This window comes from Cydia amplana, chromosome 9 (genome assembly GCF_948474715.1).
Source record: "Cydia amplana chromosome 9, ilCydAmpl1.1, whole genome shotgun sequence".
In the NCBI taxonomy this organism is placed as follows: Eukaryota; Metazoa; Arthropoda; class Insecta; order Lepidoptera; family Tortricidae; genus Cydia; species Cydia amplana.
In genome coordinates this window covers 13112974-13140070 of record NC_086077.1, presented here as the reverse complement: position 1 = coordinate 13140070, position 27097 = coordinate 13112974, and the positions used below count along the sequence as shown (strand labels likewise).

General features: G+C 42.8%; 1 protein-coding gene across 1 annotated transcript; it reads left to right on the top strand.

The window, feature by feature from the left end:
- The first annotated feature begins 804 nt into the window (after positions 1-804).
- Positions 805-27097, top strand: LOC134651213 (protein CLEC16A homolog). The gene is made up of 16 exons (XM_063506282.1): positions 805-1250; positions 1989-2128; positions 4129-4277; positions 4704-4846; positions 5791-5877; positions 9173-10260; positions 10662-10862; positions 12653-12839; positions 14262-14388; positions 17928-18066; positions 18629-18789; positions 20071-20229; positions 21761-21905; positions 24218-24320; positions 25128-25263; positions 26932-27097. Exons 1-16 carry the CDS (start codon positions 1048-1050, stop codon positions 27040-27042), a joined length of 3279 nt encoding a protein of 1092 aa, XP_063362352.1. The 5' UTR covers positions 805-1047; the 3' UTR covers positions 27043-27097.

The window sequence follows — 27097 nt, the reverse complement described above, 5'->3', positions numbered from 1 at the left end:
GTAGAGAAATAGTAGAGAGGAAAATGAGGACTACGTTTGTATGAAAACGCGATTTCGCACAGGTCCTCCACTTTCGTCTTAAAAATAAATGGCAGCTGAGCGAACCGGGAAAGATGTCTGAGAGCTTGGTTGCTCATACATTTTTAGCAGGCGTAAGTAAAGATACCTAACTAATTGTTATTCCATCTTAAAATATATTACCAGTATTCTTAAAAAATCATATATTAGAAATAGAAATGATTTCGAATCGATTTGTGCCAAGTCAGAATCTATTCAAAGGTCAGGTCAGGTCCAGTCAGGCTATCATCAATATTGCTGGGCCATTTGCCATTTTATGGGCGCTTTTGTTGTTTAGATATTTTTAAGTGAATTCGACTCAGGAAACAAATATTGAATATGAAACTAATCTCAATCTCAGACTGGGGGTCATTATTCCAAGAAAAATCTTGATAGCGTGATTCAGGATTTTTACTACACGTAGCAGCGCCATCTATCGTGGTATTCATAAATTAAACAAAAATTGCATGAACTGGGGGTCATTATCCCAAGAAAAATCTTGATAGCGTGATTCAGGATTTTTATTATACTTAGCATCGCCATCTAGCGTAGGATTCGAAAATTAATGCGTTAGAGGGAGCAAACTACATTGCTATCTCGTTCTTGCGTTGGGCTAATATAACATGTTTATAATAACAAAAGCAATAACAAAACGTTGATGACAGCGCTGTCTGAAATGTCAATGTCAACTGTTCTTTCTGTCTCTGTCAGACTCAGACCTGTCAAAATTGTATGTCGGATTGTCGGAGTTTGAGGCAGTGGCACACTGCTTCGTAACAAATCCACAAAAAAATAGAAAAATATTGTCCTTTTTGTTGTATTTCTTTTAAAGTAACCGCCACCGCAACCAACGCATTACTTCGCCATTTGTGACTCCTTTAGTGACGAACTACAGAAACCATGCAGTGGTAATTGCTTAAAGTGACGTGCATCACAAGTGCGTAATGTGCAGTGTGTTCTTCAGTGAACCGTGTTAAATGAACGGTCAACATGTTTAGAAGTAGAAGCTGGTTCGGGGGAGGTTGGGGCCGCCCCAAAAACCCTCATTCTCTCGAACGCTTGAAGTATTTACACAACATTCTATGCAAGAATACGACTGTGTCTGAGAGTAATCGTGGTACCCTAGTGGAGTCTTTGAGGTGTATAGCCGAGATATTGATATGGGGTGACCAGAATGATAGCTCAGTTTTCGAGTAAGTATTGTTTTGTGTCAAGGTTGTCTTGTTTCTTGCCACAATAATAGTACTAAGTACAAAAGACTCACTCTCTAACAAAACGCGTCTGTTACGATCAGCACAGATATGGCCGCTAGGTGGTGACAGCGCCACGCGCGGCTTATGGCTTTCCCCAAAATTGGGGCGGAATGGATTTACTTTTATCTACCTGTAGCAAAGCGACGAAATCGCAGAGTGAGCCACGCCTGCCACTGGACAGTTTGTTTTGGTTTAGTAATTCGTATCTAATTAGTCCATTGTTTAGTTTGCGGTACACAAAAGAATGCTTAAGTTAAGAACAGATTTTACATTTCAGAGTTTTAATAAGGTTAACTCTCATATTCTATATTTAGCCATTTGTGTTTTCTTTCTCAGGTCTATTTTGGCTATATCTTTAAATGTATTTTCACCACACCAAGTTCTAAAGGCTTTTTGTATTCTTTAAAAACGCATAAGATAGTTGCATTTTATCCACAAAAGTGGCAAAGTAGTTTTGATGCAAATTTTGAGCTGTTTCCTAGAGCTAGCTTAATGGTCAGAGATATTTTGTGCTCAAGAACTATGAAATCCATTTAAGGCTCCATCACACAGGCTTTACAGGTGGCGCGTGAGCGGGGCGCGCTGCTTTTACATATAAAACACTCACGCGCCGCCCGGAAAACGCGACTGTGTGACGGAAACTTTACGTAAATATCTAAAATGTATTTGTAATTTTAGCTTTTTCTTGGAAAAGAACATGCTATCCTACTTCCTCAAGATAATGAGACAGAAATGCGGAGGCTCTTCATATGTGTGTGTACAACTACTTCAGACTCTCAACATACTGTTTGAAAACATACGGAATGAAACATCACTGTGTAAGTATACATAACCATAAGGTGGACAATTGTCCGACCGAAGTTTCAGTTTCGGCACAGAATAAATAATAGTACTAAATACAGAAGACTCACTCTAACAAAACGAGTCTGTTACGATCAGCACAGATATGGCCGCTAGGTGTCGACAGCGCCACGCGCGGCTTATGGCTTTCCTCAGAATTGGGGCCGAACGGATGTACTTTTAGCTACCTACCTGTAGCAAAGCGACGAAATCGCGGAGTGAGACACGCCTGGTTTCGGTTTTGGCAGGTTTCTGTGTAAAAAACATGTTTTGGCCGAAGGTTCAGTTTTGGCCACGAACGAACGAGAAAGAAATTTATCTGAACCATTTGGCCACGCTGGAACTGCATTTTCGGTAGGGGATTTCTTTTTTATCAGCTGGGGAAAAATCTATTACACTATTTATGACTCATAATATCATGTCGTATGTGTCATTATCTCTTCCTTAATTTGGTATTGGGATTATAAGAAATTTCGATTACAATCTTTAACATTATAAAATTAATCATAATACTTACGTTAATATAATATAGTTGGCGATAATAATAATGTATATGATTTGATCAAGTAAAAATTATTGTTTGAAAAAAAAACCACCTATCTTCACATTTAAATGTTTATATTTTAACATATGAAGAATGGTGTTCGTCATAACGTATAAATCTACTTTTATTAATTATATGTAGTAGCGAGGGCCATTACGATGTATTAAAACATAATATGTAATCTTTATTGCTATAAAGCCTATAAATAATTAGTATGTACATACATAACAGGATCATAACAACTTGTTTCTTTAATAAATTGACAGTATATTACATTTGATGAAGTCTGAGACATAATGAGATATAAATTACTTTTTATGACAATAATATTATCTGCATTTCAATGTATCACCAAGAAATATTTTGTACAAAACAAGTTTAGGTACATATATAATAAATAAATAAGAAAAATAGCTTAATAAATTTTAGCAATCTTTTGACTTTTAAGTCTTTTAACCTTACGTGGGAAGTAGCTTAAAGAAGGGCAGTCAGTGGGTAGGTAAGCTCTGAGGGTTCCGCACCATCAACAAAATAGAGCAAAACAAGCAAAAAAACGGTCACCCATCCAAGTACTGACCCCGCCCGACGTTGCTTAACTTCGGTCAAAAATCACGTTTGTTGTATGGGAGCCCCACTTAAATCTTTATTTTATTCTGTTTTTAGTATTTGTTGTTATAGCGGCAACAGAAATACATCATCTGTGAAAATTTCAACTGTCTAGCTATCACGGTTCGTGAGATACAGCCTGGTGACAGACGGACGGACGGACGGACGGACGGACGGACGGACAGCGGAGTCTTAGTAATAGGGTCCCGTTTTTACCCTTTGGGTACGGAACCCTAAAAACGGTCTACATTGCCCCTCGGCACGGTAACGTCCCCACGTTACCCGTGTGGCAGCAACCTTTATAACCTGCAGAAATCTATTTTATACCAATGAATTACGGCTAAGTTATCAAACGTTATCATGCCAAATATCGGCTTTATTAGAAGTTTAAAAAAATATGCGTCTTCTTCCTTGTCGTAACCTCATGGCTGAGGGACGTGACGATTGTGGGCACTCTTCACCAGTGCTCTCCAGGCCGCTCTGTCCTGGGCCCAGTGCATGCCCATGCTAGCCTGCAGTGTGGCGTTTGTCACTGACGTTATTCTGTCCGCCCAACGTGTGGCCATATGTCCATCCCTTCACTTCCTATACACTGGTATAACTGGTATAACTTGTAAGAAAGTTTGCCCACCACTTTCTTCATAGGGGGCCAGAAAGTTTAGAATATATAAGTGGAGGGCCAGAATTGTAGCTAAAATTTATTTTGATTAGCGAGCCCGCGGGCCGTACCTACTTTGCCCACCACTGTCCTATACCCAAAACTTTTCTGGAATGCCCCTGTAATTTCTAATTACATTTCCCTATGTATACATCAGTTGTTATTTTCAGATTACTTGCTGAGCAATAACCACGTGAACTCTATAATAGTGCATAAGTTTGACTTCTCCGACGAGGAGGTGATGGCATACTACATCTCGTTCCTCAAGACACTCAGCTTCAAACTGAACAGCCACACAATACACTTCTTCTATAATGAGGTGAGTTTTTGAAAGGACTTTTGTCTCCTTTTGAAACCATTTTGTTGGACCACTAGTGGTGGAGATGTCTGGGAGTTGGCGTGCCGAGGCAAATTTTCTTGGGCAAACTGAGTCACCAACAATTTTACAAGCGTGTGAATACTTAGTATCCTCAATGTTCATGGTAGAATTATACCTAATACCTATGCATATTTTTGTTTAAACAGCTTCATAAAAACCGGTTATTAGTAGAATTATCTTTTGTCTTTTAACTTTTGGTGTGATATTGAAGTGTTTTTAAATCATACGTTTTATGAAAGGCCTTTGACTGGATGTTTCGAGAGCAAGCGAATTACGTCAAAGCATACAATAAATATTGCAAATGTATTCCGTAAACATTGACTATAACAATATTATTATGTTCTAATTATTTAAAAATGCCCACAGCACACAAAAGACTTCCCTCTGTACACGGAGGCGATCAAGTTCTTCAACCACTCAGAGTCCATGGTGAGGATCGCGGTGAGGACATTGACTCTTAACGTGTACAGGGTACAAGATGCGAGCATGCTGCGTTTCATCAGAGATAGGTAATTATTACACATATACAATCACTTTTTAGGGTTCCGTACCAAAAAGGTACAAAAGGAACCCTTAGTGTAAGGCCTGAGTGGACGCTCGAGTTGGGCGTGCAGCCGGCGGCGTGCATGTTAAACAAATGCAAGCGTATAGGAGCGGCCTTAGTGCACGCTGCTCAAATCCCTTGGGAGCTCGACGCCACGCTGCACGCCCCGCCGAACGCTACGCTTCGAGCGTCCACTCAGGCCTTACACTTATGGTGCGACTTAGTCCGTCTGCCTGTCCGTCCGTCTGTCACATCGCTAAATATCTTGAGAACTACTGAAGCTATCCATTTGGAATAGTTATTTATAACGTTGGGGAAATGTATACGCATGCCATGTCTAAAACCGCCTTGTAGGGGAGCGCCGCGGGATCGCAAACAGCATTCACGGCCCAGCCACGACATCGCGCGACGGTGGCAGCGGCGAGCGACGGCCATAGGTTGGAGCGAGACACAGCGATCCGACCTTTCGTTCCCACCCGTGGCCGGGCTGTCAACCGCGTGCCCGGTGGACCCATTGTGGACACTGGAAATTGTGGGAAGCCATTTGGTTGAGACCAACCACTATCATACAATTGCTCCTGTAACCTGTAATACAAGCGGAACTCTCTTTCTATTCTAACAACCATATTTGATATAAAGTTACAGATCACAGGCGTTTATAAAATGTAAATCCCCGTAAATCGTCTACTGTATGTTCTTTTTTTTGTGATTTCTGAGAAACATATTCGTATGGAATCCAACCCGCTAAAAAACGTCAAAAAAATCATACTTCTCAAGATAATCTTACACATCGTATCAATGATAAATTCGTTGCATTTATTTCGGTTAACTACATCTAATGAATTCCTCGTTATAGTTGAATAGTTCTAATCGCTAATTCAATATTAATGGCACATTGTATATTTGTAGAACTGCGGCGCCATACTTCAGTAACCTAGTTTGGTTTATCGGCAAACATATACTAGAGCTGGACGCGTGCGTGCGAAACGACTCGGAGTAAGTACCTACCCTAATCTGCGGCCTGGCTGGAAATATTGACAAACGATAGTGCACTTTAACTTGTGACTGTTAAGATTCATTTTTCAATGGGCTACACATGAGGTAAATAAGATTTCTAAACTATCACAGGGTAAATACTAGTAAAATACAAATTCTCTCGCCTATTGTTGGTGTGTTTAGTTGAGTCGTTGTCGTTACGAACGGAGATCTTGCTAATGAAATGATTTATTTACTTAAAAGCCTAAAAAATGGATCGGAACAAACAATAAAAGTTTATTTACATAATTAAATATACAGAGGTAAATACTACAATACAAATACTAAACTAAAATGTATAACTAGCTTAATCTTTCAAAATCACAAAAATCTTAACCATTATCAACGATTATCGACGATCTGTTATACTTGACAAAAGTTTATGAATAACGCTATCAGAAAATATACCGCAGCATTTCGTGGCAGTTTTCGTTATGCTGCCACGAAGTGCTGGAATAACCTTCCGCCACCTATCTGGGAGAGCATGACTGTTAGTGGGTTCAAATCCATTCTGAAAAAACACCTATTGGCTCAACAAGGTATTGCTGCCCAAGGGCATCATCAGTATTAACTATAGCTCCTTAACCTCAAAGTCGATGCTTACTTAACCGCCATGTAATAACTTCTATATGTATAATATTTTTTGTAATATATAAGTATTGGTATTTCCTATTTAAAACATATTACTTTATTTAATTATCTTATCTCACTCATAAACTACTATTACTACTGACGTACAAGTCGCGCAGTATGCTGTCCCGCACTGCACACCTCGCTGGCTCCACAGAAAACCAGCGCCGTTGGCAACGCTAAGTCGTGCTAACTGCATTGCTGAGTGGAGACCAGAGATGTACAAAATGGTTTTAAAAAAGCATTTAAATACAAAATGCAAAATACTTTTCAGATTTACTATTTCAAATGCAAAATACCAAATAGTTTTGCGTTTTGTATTTTAAATGCTAAATACAAAATAGGTATTTTCAAAATACTTTTTCAAAATAAAATACCTTTTGACCAAATCTCAGATATATTTATTTATTTTAGGTACTTATTTATCATGAGAAATAGAGACACAATGCCGAGCCAAACAAAAACGTCTAATAACATGGCACCTTATGCATGACATTTTGGTCATATTTATCAGTAGGTACGCGTATCAATAATGTAAATCATGTAAATGTTTACATTATCTAAATTATCTTGTTGTAGTACAGTACATAGCCGTTCCAGTATTGTAGGGATAACAACAACACTTCAATATCATAAAAGTAGGTAATCAAATCAAATCAGTAACCACTTCACCAGCACCAGCAAACAATAAATCAGTGAAATCGAATCGTCGGCGTCAGCGGCGTTGCGTTTCATAGCCATAGATCATGTTCGTCGTTTTCGTTTGACATTGACACTAGTCAGACATAATAGCCGGTTTAGACTCTCGCGCGATCCACGAGACGAGCCGCGAGCCGCGCCACGAAACGCGAGTGTAAGCGGTGGGCTCGCGGCTCGTCTCGTGGCTCGCAAGCTCGTCGAGCTAATATAATTTAAACACTAACGGCACGGCATAAGGTTTATAACCGAATGACAAGCCGAACGCGAGTGCGTCGAGGCGAGCCACGAGCCGAGCCGCGAGCCGCAAGTCTAAACGACTATTGAGACCGTGCACGATGGCAGCGCCGCCTAGCGTTCGCAACGTGGTCGGCGCTGTCAAATAGCGAGCGCAACAAAATAAAGATTATTCCTTAAAAATATTTACTATAATGTACTTAACAATGTGCGGAATCTATTCGTATTTAATGTTAAATACACTTGGTTTTTGCTTTAGTGAAAACAGTAAGAATTATCTGTGTATTTTATATTATTCGGTCAATATCCTTCGTTGTTGTTTCGTTACAAATTCAATGAATAAACGCATGTTTCACTATGTTTTGATGACTCACTTAGTGATCCTTTTCCTGGGGATACGTACGATGCTTGTAATTATAAAAACTTTGACCTTTTTCACAGGTTTTAATCAACACATTTTATGTTAAAAATTTATGTTCTCCCGCTTAAGGCACAATGTCTGTTGTGACACTTGTGACAGACGACAGATAACCCTACGTGCCAAAAGTGTGCTTTTGACGGGCTTTAAATAACTAATATTACAGTCACTTAATGTTGGTACACTGTATTAGCTATTTTATTAACATACAAGAAAAACTGTGTTGACATAGACTAGATAAAATGTTTAGCCATTACGTTGTTAAGCCTGGAATAGTACTATATGGTATAAAAAGCTAATATCTAGCTCGGCGTTGAAAATATATAAAATTTACTATTACGGTTTCGTCCAGTATTATTGCAGTTTACCACACAATAGCTATCGTGGCCAATTTTTATCGTAAGTATGATTATAAAGCTAAAATAACTGAGAAGTATGGGAATTGACAGAAACACTGATACCAATCTTGTCATTATTGGCCACATCAAGCGCTGCGATCGTTTCGGCTTCCCCTACGGGTGCTTTGCACGGAGCGAATAAGGCGCGCACTCTGACTGGCATGGCTAGCAGTAGGCGCCTCTATCGGTCAAATTCGGCAATACAAGCGTCATTCGTTCATTTCATTTTGTTTGACTGGTAATGTTGGCTAAACTTAATCACAAAGTATTTTGCATTTTGAAATGAATGCAAAATGCAAAATACATCTCGAAAAGTATTTCAAATAAAATACAAAATGCTTTTTACTAAAAGGCATTTAAATGCAAAATACAAAATAGGTATTTTGCATTTTGTATTTGCATTTTAAATAGAAGTATTTCAAATAAATCGCATCTCTGGTGGAGACCATTTCAGCCTCACATCTTTATCTGTGTTTTGACTGTTTTGTATACTTCTCGTTTCACATTTTTGTTATGTAATGTCAAATGTTTATTGTTCTGTTATTCTGTAATGTAATGATGTGTTGCCTGAATAAATATTTTTCTATTCTATTCTATTCTAAAATATCGTGACTTCGATTTTGACACCTTCTTGACCGTGACGTTTTGTGGTAACTGATTTGTCAAATATCACATAAATGATATGTGTCATTAGCTCTTGAATTCGAAGCAGCACGATTTTTTCATATTTTGGTTCCAAGAAACACCGTTTTGAATTTAGCATTCTCTCTGATACCTGTCTCTACTTGCACACTTACATTTCCAGCCAGGCGTGCCTTTTAACAGACCAACAACTATATAATTATTTCGTATTTTAAACTTATTGTTCAAATTCCAGCCACCAGTCCCAACAGAAACTTGACGACTTAGTCTCCGAGCATTTAGACCACTTACACTACATAAACGACATACTCTGTCTCAACATCCCTGATCTCAACGATGTGTTGACTGAACACCTCCTGCATAAACTCCTCGTGCCCCTGTACATATACTCTTTAACTTCTGACTCTGTAAGACGACCGCTCTCTCGTCAAAACTCGTCACCGTACAACAGAGACAACTTGCAAACTATAGAAGTTATAACAAGGAATTTAGAGGCTATCCTTAAAGGCAAAACCACGGATATGTCACCTTCTAGAATGTCTTTTACTAGACAGAGAATGGAGTCAGAGGATGAAGTGAAACCATCTGTGTCCTGTGTAGTATCACTGTTTCTGCTGTCGCAAGTGTTTTTAATAATCACACATGGTCCTATAGTACACGCGTTAGCATGGATAATACTACAATCAGATTTATCAGTATTCGAAGACGGTGCTACTAAGATATTAGAAATGTATATCAGTAATGCTAAATCCAGCGTTAAACTAGAGTTTTCGAAGCCGCAGCTAAGTTTAGAAAAGGCTTTGGAAAGTTCAGGGCAGGAAAGGGATTATACCACGCCAGAATACAGTGGTCCTAAACTGTTTGGTTATGACACGGATCAGTCAAGTTGTGATTTAGATCCTGAGCTAGTGTCCACTTCCTTACCGTCCACTTCGCATATAAGTGAGTCTTCTAGCGTCGCTCACGACTCAACGGAAGATCTGGCCACGCAGATGGCTTCAAAGTCTTCCAGTTCAAAGACTTTAGCTAAGCAGAATATGCCTGATTCGCCTTTGCCTGATTCTGGGATTGAGTTGAGCTCTTCAAAGTCAGGCCCAGAACTGAATAATATAACTGACGAGGAAAAACAAAAGCTGCTCGGTGTTCCGCCTAGCTCTCCTGCATTACCGTCGACATCGATGGAAAATATACTTATTAGAGAGATTAGAGACATCGAGACAAGGCCGTTTTTGAAGACAATTTTGGATTCTTTGGACTGTAATGAAAATGACTATAAGGCGCTATTCGCGCTTTGTTTGCTGTTTGCGTTGATAAATAATAAAGGTATAGTACCTATTCAATCCTTCTTCATACTTAAACATCAAGCTTAATTCTTTCTTCTAATGATGGTTTTGACTTACCTTGGTATACTGTTAATTTAAATGTTCATACGTTCTTTAGATTTTCCATTAATGACTATATTTTCTCTGCACACTTGCCTGCCTGGATTTTAGTTGGTAAGAAGTGCCTTTGAAGTTAATTTATTATTCCCCCTAGTTTTTTCCAAAGTCACAAGTATTCATTTTCTCAACCTTTAGTCAATTTCTTATAAATAAATATTTTATTACTTAAACCTCCAAAACTTGCTCGATAAATGAGGATATCATGTTTTTTTTCGTAACGCAAACACGAATATTACTTCCATTTTTTAAGTCTAAATCTGAGTATACTTCATTGTATTTCAGGTGTAAATACAGAACTCCTCGACACGCTACTATGCCCAGAGCAGAACGAAAATTCAAATATAACGGCAACTTCAAGCGAACAATCTGTAGAAAGTTCACAAGATGGCGCCACTTCCACTCCGTCCAAACGTCCAGTGCAGAGCTACAACGCCCTGCTCATATCCAAGCTCACGGCTATCGTCGCACAGAGCTGTAAAACTAGTAAGTTACATTATGGACTTTATGGCTAAGGTTTACGAGTTAAATTCAAACGATACAGTGATGAAAGAACAGTAGAAATTTCACAAGATGGCGCCACTTCCACTCCGTCCAAACGTCCAGTGCAGAGCTACAACGCCCTGCTCATATCTAAGCTCACGGCTATCGTCGCACAGAGCTGTAAAACTAGTGAGTTACATATTATAGATCTTATGGCTAAGGGATACGAGTTAAATTCAAACGATACAGTGATGAAAGAACAGTAGAAATTTCACAAGATGGCGCCACTTCCACTCCGTCCAAACGTCCAGTGCAGAGCTACAACGCCCTGCTCATATCCAAGCTCACGGCTATCGTCGCACAGAGCTGTAAAACTAGTGAGTTACATATTATAGATCTTATGGCTAAGGGTTACGAGTTAAATTCAAACGATACAGTGATGAAAGAACAGTAGAAATTTCACAAGATGGCGCCACTTCCACTCCGTCCAAACGTCCAGTGCAGAGCTACAACGCCCTGCTCATATCTAAGCTCACGGCTATCGTCGCACAGAGCTGTAAAACTAGTGAGTTACATATTATAGATCTTATGGCTAAGGGTTACGAGTTAAATTCAAACGATACAGTGATGAAAGAACAGTAAAAAGTTCACAAGATGGCGCCACTTCCACTAAGTCCAAACGTCCAGTGCAGAACTACAACTCCAAGCTCACGCGGCTATCGTCGCACAGGGCTGTAAAACTAGTAAGTTACATTTTATACCTTATGTCTAAGGGATAAGACTCTGTTTTCCATGTAATAAAAAAATAATACATCGGCTCTATTTTTGACTGGTTACTTATTTTCATAGTTCTTCCTTCACCCCTGTAAAGAGCGCCATTTTTGAAGGTATTAGGGGTCGGTTGCACAAAACTGTCATCGTTAAATAGTTCGCTAAATTTTATTTTATGGAAAGTTTAACCGCCGCGGCGCGCCGGGTGACGTTGATCAGTCTGTCAAGTGTGTATGGTGCAACTGGCACTACGTACACTGATTGTTGTATGTATGTATGTTCTTTATTTGCTTTCATAAGATACAAGTATCATGCAAAATTGTATACAATAAAATAAACTTAGCCTAAATCATGCATAACATTCAAAATGAAATTCAAAATAACATAAATTGACAAAAGGCTGATACATGTCGTGACTAACTTAAAGATGTCACATTTAAAAAATTAAATTAAATAACTATATAATCATCTTTTATTAAATGAAGCAAGATCAGTAATTAGTCATACAATTTAGCAAAATACTGATCGAGACTGTAAAATGGTCTCGTAGCCAAATAGCTTTTAAGATTCTTTGAGAATACTCGCAGGTCTTCAGATTCTTTAATTTCATCTGGTAGATGGTTAAATACTTTAATTGCTGTGTAGCTGATGCTTTTTTAGGGTTCCGTACCCAAAGGGTAAAAACGGGACCCTATTACTAAGACTCCGCTGTCCATCCGTCCGTCCGTCCGTCCGTCTGTCACCAGGCTGTATCTCACGCACCGTGATAGCTAGACAGTTGAAATTTTCACTGATGATGTATTTCTGTTGCCGCTATAACAACAAATACTAAAAACAGAATAAAATAAAGATTTAAGTGGGGCTCCCATACAACAAACGTGATTCTTGACCGAAGTTAAGCAACGTCGGGCGTGGTCAGTACTTGGATGGGTGACCGTTTTTTTGCTTGTTTTTGTTGATGGTGGTTCCCCTCTGTGTGCGAGTCCGACTCGCACTTGGCCGGTTTTTTGCGTTTGTTCTAGCTTCAAAAGTCCGGCTAGTGACACTGGAACTGAGCGTGACGCTGGTCGGCATCGCGATGCTGGGCGCGGGCGGGTCGCCGGGCGCGCGGCACGTGACCGTGGCGGACAACCTGCGCGTGCGCGCGGCCGCGCTGGCGAGGAACTTCTACAAGTGCGACGATATCTTCCTAGACATGTTCGAAGACGAGTAAGACTGTTTTCTTTTTTTTTTACCTACCTACTTAAAAGCGTTTCTTTTATTTTTTGCCATTTTTAGGGTTCCGTAGCCAAATGGCAAAAAACGGAACCCTTATAGATTCGTCATGTCTGTCTGTCTGTCTGTCCGTCTGTCCGTCTGTCCGTCTGTCCGTCTGTCTGTCCGTCCGTATGTCACAGTCACTTTTCTCCGAAACTATAAGAACTATACTGTTGAAACTTGGTAAGTAGATGTATTCTGTGAACCGCATTAAGATTTTCACACAAAAATAGAAAAAAGACAATAAATTTTTGGGGTTCCCCATACTTCGAACTGAAACTCAAAATTTTTTTTTTTCATCAAACCCATACGTGTGGGGTATCTATGGATAGGTCTTCAAAAATGATATTGAGGTTTCTAATATCATTTTTTTCTAAATTGAATAGTTTGCGCGAGAGACACGTCCAAAGTGGTAAAATGTGTGTCCCCCCCCCTGTAACTTCTAAAATAAGAGAATGATAAAACTAAAAAAAATATATGATGTACATTACCATGTAAACTTCCACCGAAAATTGGTTTGAACGAGATCTAGTAAGTAGTTTTTTTTTATACGTCATAAATCGCCTAAATACGGAACCCTTCATGGGCGAGTCCGACTCGCACTTGGCCGCTTTTATATATTGTGACCTTTTTTGCCACTTCAGAATCACGAGCTCTTCCGCTCCTAACGAGATAAAAAAAATGTCCCAGAGTTTATTTCCTATTGTGTTACCATTTCCCCATATACTTTATATGGCAGTAACAAAAAGGAAAGTTTGAAAAACGTATGGAAATTTTAGGACACTTTTTTTCTCCCTATAAGGATTAAAAGGCCTCGCAATCCTGACTAGAAATAACACAAAAGTGGCAAAAAAGGTCACAATATATTATAAAAATGGCAAAAAATTCAAGAAACGCTCTTTAAGTACCTATTGTTGGTTATACCGTGGACTACTCAATGAAAAAACATAGTAATAGTTCCCAAAATGTATTGTGCACCCGCACAGGCAAATAGGAGAATGACATATTTGTAAATCTGACATCTGTCTTAGAAGACTACTTCTTTATAGCCAGAGTTTGTTGGTACATATACAAACTCTATGTAGATTATTAGACATACGCCAACATCACCGTTGTAATATTATTTAAATTGTATTAAACAAAAATACATAAAACACACAAACAAAAAGCAAGGATGATAAAATTAATACCTTAAAACCTAAAGTAAGTTGTAATTAAGCAAGTTCCAACACATATAATATATGTTTATGTGTAAAGTACCTATAGGTATGTATTTGTGAAGCAGAGAAAGGTGACCCCCCTGCAAACAAATTTCTATGCAGAGGGATCACCTCTTTCTGCAGCTGACCTGTTTTCAAAATCATTTTGTTACAGGTATTGCGAGATGAGCAAGCGGCCGTTAAACGTAGAGTGGCTTTGCATGGACGCGGCTATTCTGCTTCCGCCCACTCGCACCCCCATGTCCGGGATCGCGTTCGCCAAACGACTGCCGAGTGGCGAGGTAAGCCACACCACATCGGCGAGACACCCCGAGACAGGCCGAGAGCACAAAACAGATACAGTACAGAAGTCAATCACATGTATGTACTTCACTTTTCATACCTACGCTCGGCGGTCGCTCTAGGGTTGTCAACTATGACTTATGCACAAAAAACTATCGTGGTACTGGCACTCGTATCTAGTAGTGGCCGGGGCGGGGTGCTTACCTACCTACCTAACTGTTCTGTTTAACGTTAAAACGAACCATTGAAGTACAAGCAGATACCTACTTACCTCTCTGAAACCACTGGTAGCTTAAAAAACGACAATTCACCGTTTAATGTTGAATTTAAACAACCATCCACTGAACAGTTATAATAACTATTTTTTTGTTACTCCATTATTGCACAAAAAAGTTCACAGACGCGTGTCTCAAGCGGGTGGCACTCGCGCTCGCACTGGTCCCAACCGGTCCGAGATATCGTGTCTGTGAGCAGTGTCTATGTGTGCGTTGCTCGAGCGCACTTTGTATGTAGATTGATTTCTGTACTGTATCTGTTTTGTGCCGAGAGCGAGTGTGTACAGACTGCTCTCGTCTTGTCTCGGTCTTCCTTGTCTCGACTCGCCATTCCCCGATTGCGGTCGGTTTTTTGCGGCCGAGTCAAAGGGTCTCGATGCACTCGCGAGGCCGCGATTTAAATGATTCAACGAGTGTTTACATCAGGGATGTTACAGAGCTCCGTTTCCGTTAAGTCGGAACTTCCGTTTGGTATTACACATCCGTTTCTGTTCCGGTTCCGTTACTTTTGAAACGGAAGTTATATCGGATGTCAATGCTTAGCGCGGCAGCGGGACATGAGCGGTGTACATCAAAAACAAACAGGTGTATATAGTATGGCTCTTCTGAGGTGAACTTTTCGCTTCGAACCATAATCTTTCAAACAAAGGCCATTGTCTCTATTATCGCAAACCCGCAAGCTCGAGCGTTAGCACGTGCCAGTACAACATTCATATTGAAAAACAACCGGTATCGTCATAGTATTAAGGTTCAAATTTAATGTCACTGATATTCTAGATATTACGTTTTGGTAGTGTAGGACGATAGACCGCCCCGAAGCGATACGGCACTCATATTATTTTGATACTTAGTGTGATGTTAAAAATGAAACGTGGTTATCTAATCTATCTAATACCTTTAAACGAGCAATTCTTGTTTATTTATTTATTTATATATATATATTTCGGGGATCTCGGAAACGGCTCTAACGATTTCGATGAAATTTGCTATATGGGGGTTTTCGGGGGCGAAAAATCGATCTAGCTAGGTCTTATCTCTGGGAAAACGCGCATTTTCGAGTTTTTATATGTTTTCCGAGCGAAGCTCGGTCACCCAGATATTTTATGATAAAGCGTTGTATATTTGTTATATAACAAAATCTAAGGTAACAATGTAAATTTAAGATTAATAAGTTTAACATAGGTATAATCAACATTTTCCGTGTAGGTATATAAACAGTTACTTACTAAGTACTAGATAAAATCGTGTCATAAAAAATCAGATATAATAAATTTCTTGCAATCAAAATCCAGGGTCACGTAAGCAGGTCGTCAAGTTTTTAACAATATCGGGCAGAGTACTTATATAAATAACACGAAGCACACGGTTAGGATATTAGAAACCGACTTAAGCCTGATGTAGGGTCGGTAAATGATAAAATAATGTGCCCCACTACTGCACACGGCACACGGATCTTGCACACCGCTCTTCTCATAAACCTATATTTACCTATGCAAAACAATAGTGGTCAGGTTGCAAATCCTTATCAGTGTTTTTATTGTCACTATGCGTCGGCATCACATCAGAGGTGCTAATTTCACAGTAGGTATCGTTATTTTAAAGATAAGAAAAAATAACAATGCTTGCAGCTGCACCTTTGTAAATTATTACATTTACCACCGCAAGCTAATAATTTAAATAAAACAATATAATAAATATGTAACCACGTTTCATTTTTAACACCACACTAAGTATCAAAATAATATGAGTGCCGTATCGCTTCGGGGCGGTCTATCGTCCTACACTACCAAAACGTAATATCTAGAATATCAGTGACATTAAATTTGAACCTTAATACTATGACGATACCGGTTGTTTTTCAATATGAATGTTGTACTGGCACGTGCTAACGCTCGAGCTTGCGGGTTTGCGATAATAGAGACAATGGCCTTTGTTTGAAAGATTATGGTTCGAAGCGAAAAGTTCACCTCAGAAGAGCCATACTATACCAGTCATTCGCTCATAGCCCCGCTTGCCACGTGCTGCAGTAATTAGATGTTCTGGTATATCCGTGTTTTTGAATTTAAAGTACCTATTTGTATATTTTGTGTTGTGTAATGTATACCTACTGATAGTACTGACTCAGGCTCCGGTTCTGGTTCCGGTTCCGTTTTCGGTTCCGATTCCGTTTCTGGTGCCGATAAACTAAATTTAAAACATCTGGTTCCGCTTTTGGTTCCGATAAAACCACATCCGTTACATCCGTCGACAGCTACTCGCCCAAAACTCTCGGCGAGAGGCTCTCGCCGAGCGTGTACAGCCGGCAACACATTTCTTGCGGGCTGTACACTCTCGGCCGAGACCTCTCGCCGAGAGTCTCGGGGGAGAAGTCCTCGACGAGAGCACACCATGTACACTCTCGTTGCGTCATTTGAACAGCGGATATCGGCAACGATGGACCTAGAAACTGCTGCTGCCGTTGCTCTTTTAGTTAGCGGGCAACTAAATGAACGAGAATGTACATGCTTGGTCTCGTTTGCCTCGCGAGAGCGAACGAGACCCTTTGACTCGGCCGCAAAAAACCGACACGCTACCAAGGCGAGACCCGAGCGGGCGAGACAAGGCGAGAGCATCATGTACACTCTCGTTCTCGGCCTGTCTCGGGGTGTCTCGCCGAGAGTGTACAGCCGGCAACACATTTCTGAATGTTCGGCCTCAGTGGCGAGTGACTTGCGGTGCGTTCGGCTGCGCCGGTAGCGTTGCATCGAGCGTCCGTACCAGGGATGTTGCGAATATCCGCATCCGCATCCGCAACCGCGTAACATCCGCATTATTTTCAACATCCGCATCCGCATCCGCATAAAATCGATGCGGATTTAATGCGGATGCGGATGTGGAACAGGTCGGTACAAGAACGTCTTAGCATCGGCGTAAGTGCTAGACTGCTAGGTAATTTAGTCATTAACCAAAAAAACCTATTAGAAATGAGCAGTCAAGCGTGAGTGGGACTTAATGTACGGAACCCTTGGAACGCGAGTCCGACTCGCACTTGGCCGGTTTTTTGAAATAAAAATTACTAAAATGTAATATTTGACGTTTTTTATGGTACTATCTTGACATCCGCATCCGCATCCGCGGATGTGAGCCTTTAAAAACCCGCATCCGCGGATGTCAAAAAATCGGCATCCGCAACATCCCTGGTCCGTACAGCCGCGATCGTTTCCACTAATAAAAAAAATGGTTTCTTAATTGTGTAACATGAAATAATGGTAATTTTTCAACAGATGGAACGAGCGAGACGCGCTATTCGCACATTCTTCCTCATACGAGACCTATACTTGAAGTTGACTGGCAAACCAGAAACTCAACTGCCATTGGCCAACCCCGCTCCTTTCGTACAAGTTGGAGACGTCTTGGACTTAAGTACGTAGATAATAAGGTCACTTTTACAATGGCTCAATGGGCTACGCCCGGTCCTTTCGTGCAAGTTGGATATATCTTTGACCTAACTACGTATACAAAATACAAAAGGTCTGTTTTACAAACCTACTTCTTCGAGCATGACATGACTGGCAAACCCAATACGTAACTGCCCCGCTTTCGTCATAGTTTGAGAAGTCTTGGACCTATGTAGATAAGGTCGCTTTTATAACTTATTTGCTTCCTTAAGTATGTATAAATTGACGCGCAAGTACAAGACATATCTTCACATGCTAATTCGGATCCGCTTTGCAAGACGATCGATTTTGATTTGTATCGATTCGACGATCTTTATTGATTATGCAGATTTAAATATCTACTACCTAAGCGGTAACCGTAGCCCATGGACGCGTGTGACGTCAGCAACAGTGATGTTTTAGAATTGTCGCACCTGTCACCGTGGTGAAATAGGGGCCTGATGTCGTTTCTCTCTGCCCTATAGGTGGGTACTCTAAACAGATGGACTTGGACTATTTTGATAAATTATTCTTTTTTTTCCTCGCAGATGACTCTGACCTGATATCCTGCGATATAATTCAAAAGGACGGGACGTGGCACCACAGGTTCCTAGCCGTGGACAACATACAGGTTATATTGGTGGAGCCCGACAAGCAGCGCCTGGGTTGGGGCGTTGCTAAGCTAGTTGGCAGCTTACAGGACCTAGAAGTAAGTAAACTTACAGTATATACAAATTAATTAGAAGCATAATTAATGAAAATGTTGTAGCCGCAATTTTGGCACCTATACTGTACGGCGACAACGATACATTTTGTAATAATATAAATAATTCTTAACTGGAAATTATTGTTAGCGCTAGACAATGCGTTGCTGGATAATGATCAGCACATTGCACTTTAACCTTTTCGACGCCGTGTCAAACACAAAAGCTGTCACGCTGACGCCACGTCACAGAAATGTCAAAACTGAAGTTGAACTTTATGCATATGCACGTAGGTCTATGTTGCTCTGTGATATATGATCGATTAATCGGTCTTTGGCGTTGAACCTACGGTGCGGATATATCGGTCATTGACGTCCAAAAGGTTAACTGTATATTGGACTGGATTGTGGTTCTAAACAGCTAACGCTCAAGACGCATTTATACCAGGGATCGGAACCGGTTTTTTGCAAAAACTTAGAAATAACCATATTTTTCGAATTATTCTATACTCGAAATGTAGGACTCAGTTGTGTTTTTAGGTTATGACTTCGTATTATTAGATTGCCCAATTAGAAATGAAGTAATTAGCAAAGAACGAAAAAATACCGTTTCCGTTCCCATACAAAAAATACCGGTATCCGATCCCTGATTTATACAACAAATTGATATAGACGTATAAATGTTTACCCTGTACATAGTCACAAAACAGATACAGTACAGAAATCAATCTACATACAAAGTGCGCTCGAGCAACGCACACATAGACACTGCTCACGGACACGATATCTCGGACCGGTTGGGACCAGTGCGAGCGCGAGTACCATCCGCTTGAGACACGCGTCTGTGAACTTTTTTGTGCAATAATGGAGAAACAAAAAAATAGTTATTATAACTGTTCAGTGGACGGTTGTTTAAATTCAACATTAAACGGTGAATTGTCGTTTTTTAAGCTACCAGTGGTTTCAGAGAGGTAAGTAGGTATCTGCTTGTACTTCAATGGTTCGTTTTAACGTTAAACAGAACAGTTAGGTAGGTAGGTAAGCACCCCGCCCCGGCCACTACTAGATACGAGTGCCAGTACCACGATAGTTTTTTGTGCATAAGTCATAGTTGACAACCCTAGAGCGACCGCCGAGCGTAGGTATGAAAAGTGAAGTACATACATGTGATTGACTTCTGTACTGTATCTGTTTTGTGACATAGTACAGAAGAACAGAAAAACATATTTTACCTTTATTTATCGATAAAGACACATATCTGCCATACTAACCCTTGTCACGTTTCAGATACAAGGCGACAAAGAAGACCCCCGTTGCCTGCACCTGACCATACATAAGCCTAGAGTCGGTGCCAGCGGAGCGCTACCCCGCACCGTGTTGCTGCGAGCCAAGTTCAAGTTCGACGACCATATTCGGAGTATGGCGGCCAAACAGAGGCTTACCAAGGTAAAAAAAATACCTATAAGTTGAAGTCTTTCGGTAGAGGAATTTGTAAATGAACGCAATTCTAACATATAAAATTATAATTCAGTGTTATTAAATTCTAAATTTACGATTTGACATCCTAATAATAGTAATAATAGTAAGCAAAACTCAGCAAACTCAAACCCAAATGTTAATTCAAATATGCTCAAAAAAATAGCATATCGGTTTTACAATTTTTGAGATGTCGCTGTGGAACTGCTATTCTAAGTCAATTGGTGGAAGTATCTTGATGGGGTTGGCAACCGTCAAAGGTTTGGATAGATGGCGCCATCATAGCTTGCCCCTTCTCTATGAGATTTGGCTTAAGGGCGCGTGTACACGGTGCCGCCTCCGCGCCGCCGCCGCGCCGCCGCCGCACCTTCGCGCTATGTACACGAGACGCGTAAAACCCACGGCGGCGGCGCGGCAGCGGGCTATACGCGTCTCGTGTACATAGCGCGAAGGTGCGGCGGCGGCGCGGCGGCGGGCTATACGTGTCTCGTGTACATAGCGCGAAGGTGCGGCGGCGGCGCGGAGGCGGCACCGTGTACACGAGCCCGTGCGGCGGCGGCGCGGAGGCGGCACCGTGTACACGCGCTTTTAAGGGCTGGCATCCAGGGCATAAAATTCCATTAAAATACCAAAAAAATGACACAATTCTAGGGATTGACAGGGTAAGCCATGCTGGCGTCATCTGCTAAATACTTCGACCGGCCATCCCCATTATGCGTTACCGCTATTGTTCAAGATGACAATTCTCATGGTTAATTAGACTAGGTTGCAAATACTTAATAACGGGCATGGTATAATAATATACTCCGCCTGGTACTCTATTCCGAGATTCGCGATTGACCTAACTGGCACTTGCCTACGTCATCATGCTGTTTACAGGTTCTCAAACTTTAAAATGTGGGAGAATTTTAACCAACAGTGAAAATTATTTTAACGGCATTAATTTTAAGTTATTCATGTAGAAACATAGTAAAATAAAACAAATCTATACTGCACTTTTCACTCCTACTCTTACAGTTCCGAATAGAGCAGCCAACCATTTTCGTAACAAAACATTAATTACGAAGCTTACGACGTGAAAAGTTTGGAAAACACTGCGACTGCTGACACTGAGCGAGAAGGAAATAACAATTAACACGCGTTCGACAAGGACGGTCGGTCAGGGACAAAATGGCGGATTGTCAAATGTGACAGCGCTATCCTGTGTTGCCAGTAGTGTAAACAGAATTACCCGAACGTCTGAAATTTCTTTCGTGAATCGGAAGATATTGCTAACGAATAATTAAAAATGACGTGTTATTGTAAAACTTAAGATAAAATACATATAAATGAAAATTATTAAATTATAAAGAAATAAATTAACTTATTAACCATAGATATAATGTACCCATGTAACATGTTATGTTGAAATAAAGTGGCAATGTTATTGTGACGTAGGCAAGTGACACTCTGGGAAGAGAAGACCATGTTTTATTAGACCATGATAACGGGTATGTTCCAGGGCCGAACCAAGTCCCGGCAGAAGAAGATGCAGCAGATCGGTCGCCTGCTGGAGGTGGCGGGCATGGCGGGGGCGGGGACGCTGGCGCCGCGCCACCGCCCGCTGTTCGCGCGCCCCGGCGTGTCCGCCGTGCGCCGCCACGGCAGTGAGTGTCCACAACCTACTAGAGTAACTATACAAGTCCCGGCAGAAGATGCAGCAGATCGGTCGCCTGCTGGAGGTGGCGGGCATGGCGGGGGCGGGGACGCTGGCGCCGCGCCACCGCCCGCTGTTCGCGCGCCCCGGCGTGTCCGCCGTGCGCCGCCACGGCAGTGAGTGTCCACAACCTACTAGAGTAACTATACAAGTCCCGGCAGAAGATGCAGCAGATCGGTCGCCTGCTGGAGGTGGCGGGCATGGCGGGGGCGGGGACGCTGGCGCCGCGCCACCGCCCGCTGTTCGCGCGCCCCGGCGTGTCCGCCGTGCGCCGCCACGGCAGTGAGTGTCCACAACCTACTAGAGTAACTATACAAGTCCCGGCAGAAGATGCAGCAGATCGGTCGCCTGCTGGAGGTGGCGGGCATGGCGGGGGCGGGGACGCTGGCGCCGCGCCACCGCCCGCTGTTCGCGCGCCCCGGCGTGTCCGCCGTGCGCCGCCACGGCAGTGAGTGTCCACAACCTACTAGAGTAACTATACAAGTCCCGGCAGAAGATGCAGCAGATCGGTCGCCTGCTGGAGGTGGCGGGCATGGCGGGGGCGGGGACGCTGGCGCCGCGCCACCGCCCGCTGTTCGCGCGCCCCGGCGTGTCCGCCGTGCGCCGCCACGGCAGTGAGTGTCCACAACCTACTAGAGTAACTATACAAGTCCCGGCAGAAGATGCAGCAGATCGGTCGCCTGCTGGAGGTGGCGGGCATGGCGGGGGCGGGGACGCTGGCGCCGCGCCACCGCCCGCTGTTCGCGCGCCCCGGCGTGTCCGCCGTGCGCCGCCACGGCAGTGAGTGTCCACAACCTACTAGAGTAACTATACAAGTCCCGGCAGAAGATGCAGCAGATCGGTCGCCTGCTGGAGGTGGCGGGCATGGCGGGGGCGGGGACGCTGGCGCCGCGCCACCGCCCGCTGTTCGCGCGCCCCGGCGTGTCCGCCGTGCGCCGCCACGGCAGTGAGTGTCCACAACCTACTAGAGTAACTATACAAGTCCCGGCAGAAGATGCAGCAGATCGGTCGCCTGCTGGAGGTGGCGGGCATGGCGGGGGCGGGGACGCTGGCGCCGCGCCACCGCCCGCTGTTCGCGCGCCCCGGCGTGTCCGCCGTGCGCCGCCACGGCAGTGAGTGTCCACAACCTACTAGAGTAACTATACAAGTCCCGGCAGAAGATGCAGCAGATCGGTCGCCTGCTGGAGGTGGCGGGCATGGCGGGGGCGGGGACGCTGGCGCCGCGCCACCGCCCGCTGTTCGCGCGCCCCGGCGTGTCCGCCGTGCGCCGCCACGGCAGTGAGTGTCCACAACCTACTAGAGTAACTATACAAGTCCCGGCAGAAGATGCAGCAGATCGGTCGCCTGCTGGAGGTGGCGGGCATGGCGGGGGCGGGGACGCTGGCGCCGCGCCACCGCCCGCTGTTCGCGCGCCCCGGCGTGTCCGCCGTGCGCCGCCACGGCAGTGAGTGTCCACAACCTACTAGAGTAACTATACAAGTCCCGGCAGAAGATGCAGCAGATCGGTCGCCTGCTGGAGGTGGCGGGCATGGCGGGGGCGGGGACGCTGGCGCCGCGCCACCGCCCGCTGTTCGCGCGCCCCGGCGTGTCCGCCGTGCGCCGCCACGGCAGTGAGTGTCCACAACCTACTAGAGTAACTATACAAGTCCCGGCAGAAGATGCAGCAGATCGGTCGCCTGCTGGAGGTGGCGGGCATGGCGGGGGCGGGGACGCTGGCGCCGCGCCACCGCCCGCTGTTCGCGCGCCCCGGCGTGTCCGCCGTGCGCCGCCACGGCAGTGAGTGTCCACAACCTACTAGAGTAACTATACAAGTCCCGGCAGAAGATGCAGCAGATCGGTCGCCTGCTGGAGGTGGCGGGCATGGCGGGGGCGGGGACGCTGGCGCCGCGCCACCGCCCGCTTTCTACACCGACGAAGTCATAAAGTACAGGCTGGTTAAATATAATTTCGAATACTAAAGTTTTGATATCCTCCGAAAACGGTGCCGTCATATAGCGGCCGTCTACATACGACATCCATATTTAGCCGTATTATTTAGTATGGAGACGGCCGCTATATGACGGCACCGCTATCCTAGGAAAACCGATCTTAAGCGGCATTCTAACTTCGTTTACGTACTTTAAGTTACACGTACCTACATAATGTAAGTACCTTACCTAATGATAAAACGGGATCCAATTTAAATTGACTGGCAGAAATCTTTAGTGGTAATTTAACAGCATCGCTTAACATCTTGTTAAATAAGTTTCCTATGTGTTATAGGTGCCGACGGCGACGACATAGAGCGTCGTCTCCGCAGACCCAGTGGACACATGCTCAAAGATGGCATCGTCGTTTACCGCGAAAGGACTACAAGCCGAGAAAGGTTAGTATTGGAATTTAAACTGCTGTTTAGACTCACTTGTTTTAAGTCACTCAAGTCTAAACCAGGCGTGGCTCACTCCGCGATTTGGTCGCTTTGCTACAGGTAGCTAAAAGTATATCCGTTCCACACCAATTTCGGTGGCTAGCCATAAGCCGCGCGTGGCGCTGTCGCCACCTAGCCGCCTGTGCTGATCGTAACAGACGCGTTTTGTTAGAGAGTGAGTCTTCTGTACCTAGTACTATTATTTATTCTGTGTCTAAACCGTAAAATTATTCAAAGTACTAACCTTTGTTGCCTTTACAGTTAAATTAATGTTGCCTTTTACAGATGACTGACATAAAAATGCACAGAGAATAAATTGGAGTGCTAAAAATACTAAAGTAAAATTGCTAGGACTGAATAAGATATGGTTAATTACAAACACGACGAATGACGACTCTAGTTTGGTAGCGCATGTAGGTAACTGCAAAAGTGCATACCTATTACCCACTTTATTAATGAATTCCATTTTTGCACTTTTGCAGCTGAGTGTACATTGTATAGATGGTCAAGCAGATCTTGTCAGTAGAAAAAGGCGCGAAATTCTAATTTTCTATGGGCCGATATCCCTTAGCGCCTACATTTTTCAAATTTGCCGCCTTTTTCTACTGACAAGATCTGCTTGACCGTCTATAATAGCTGTGCAACTTAAAATGACATGCCTGGGAACCTACCGCGAGTTTCTAAAATCGTTATTTACTTATGTATCTTTATTTTTGTCACTTCATCAGTCACGTGAACATGAACCTTACTGCTTTTGACATACAGTAGTATATCGCGTGGCAGCAGCGGCCACGCATCCCGAGACGGCTCGCCGCGCTCCCGATCCGAGGAGATACCTCTTGAAGACATCAGGAGGAACGCGGTAGCGGCCACTACCGCCCCCGCTACCGTCACTATGCAGGTAAATACACCTTATTCCTTCGTAATACGGTTGTATACAGCGTGACCCCATTTTATTGGTTAATTTGATACACACAGATATATTTTCATTCACGCATTCATCCATTCGCGCTAGCTTTTGTACAACCTATTCGACCTTTACTCGTACGTCATGCGAAAGCGACCGGCCATCTGTTTTACAAGCAATGTGCCACCTACCGACGGCCGTAATAGTCTTGCAATCTTTCGTTTTTTTTAGCATTATAGTTCGTTTTTTTTTTAGCATTAGAAAGAACTTGAAAGAAGGTAAGCGATTTTGACATGTCTTTTAATTGAAAAACACTTTGTAAAAATCAATAACTATTACTTATGAAAGCAGAAGATTATAAAAGATCGTATTAGATTCATAATTGTTACATATTTGCCGTAACTTATTTTTTTTAATAATTAATAGACACATCAAGATTACCTTATTTCTAATGCTAAAAAAACGAACTATAGAAAAAGGGTAAAATAAGAAAAACCGGCCAAGTGCGAGTTGGACTCGCGCACGGAGGGTTCCGCACCATCAACAAAAAATAGAGCAAAACAAGCAAAAAAACGGTCACCCATCCAAGTACTGACCCCGCCCGACGTTGCTTAACTTCGGTCAAAAATCGCGTTTGTTGTATGGGAGCCCCACTTAAATCTTTATTTTATTCTGTTTTTAGTATTTGTTGTTATAGCGGCATCAGAAATACATCATCTGTGAAAATTTCAACTGTCTAGCTATCACGGTTCGTGAGATACAGCCTGGTGACAGACGGACGGACGGAAGGACGGACGGACGGACGGACGGACGGACGGACGGACGGACGGAAGGACGGAAGGACGGACAGCGGAGTCTTAGTAATAGGGTCCCGTTTTTACCCTTTGGGTACGGAATCTCAATCTTGACGGGTCTTTTTAATGAAAAACGCTTTCAAAAAATAGTAACTATGATCAATATGGTCATATATGCTATATACTTGTTACATATTGCTGTGACTTTTTTTTTAAAGAGATCGACGACAAAGAGAAATTGTATTTTGGTCACTTGGAGCGACCAGTCACTACATTTAACATTTCAAAATTTGACAGAACCCGAGGCTCGTATTTCTGAAATATCCTGTATTATGAGCATCTATAGATGGTCAACCAAATCTTGTCAGTAATAAAAGGCCCAAAATTCAAATTTTCTATAGGACGATATCCCTTCGCGCCTACATTTTTCAAAGCCGCCTTTTTCTACTGACAAGATCTGGTTGACCAAGTATAATATTCCACCTATTGCTATAGGTATTAAGACTACTGAATACTGATTACGATGGCCTGGTTTTATACAGTCGCCATCAGATATATCGAAGCGGCCAAGGGGTTCACAATATCTGAACACGCACTCTAACCCCATGACAATAGAGGCGTGTTCAGATATTTGTGAGCGCCTTAGCCGCGCCGATATATCTGATGGCGACTGTAGACAGCCTAATGCGAAACGGTAACAATTTTCGGTTCACAACTACTGGGTCATACTGAAAGTTTCTGGATTCTGATATATGAGAAAACTTATTTTTTCTAAGTGGCCAGTCCAGGAATTTTCAGTATGAGGTCATACTTAGGTAAGTATTATCAATTTGTCCATATCTCACAGAGTATTGGTTTTGCTCCACAGGCTCAACCGAGTACATCTCAAGCCCCGAAGCCACAGATTTCCTCCGAAGAGACATCGTTCATATCGGGCGAGCCGCGACCCAAACGCAAGGGCATCGTCGAAACCATTTGATATTAACCTAAACTGAGGTATGGATAGAACTAGCGAGGATTCAACTAGAGATCAA

Bases quoted from the DNA above. Each gene is read 5' to 3' on its own strand.
- LOC134651213 (XM_063506282.1), top strand. From the start codon at position 1,048: ATGTTTAGAAGTAGAAGCTGGTTCGGGGGAGGTTGGGGCCGCCCCAAA. The intron at 5,878-9,172 runs GTAAGTACCTAC...TTCAAATTCCAG, and splicing joins TGCGTGCGAAACGACTCGGA to CCACCAGTCCCAACAGAAAC. The intron at 25,264-26,931 runs GTAAATACACCT...TTTGCTCCACAG, and splicing joins CCGCTACCGTCACTATGCAG to GCTCAACCGAGTACATCTCA.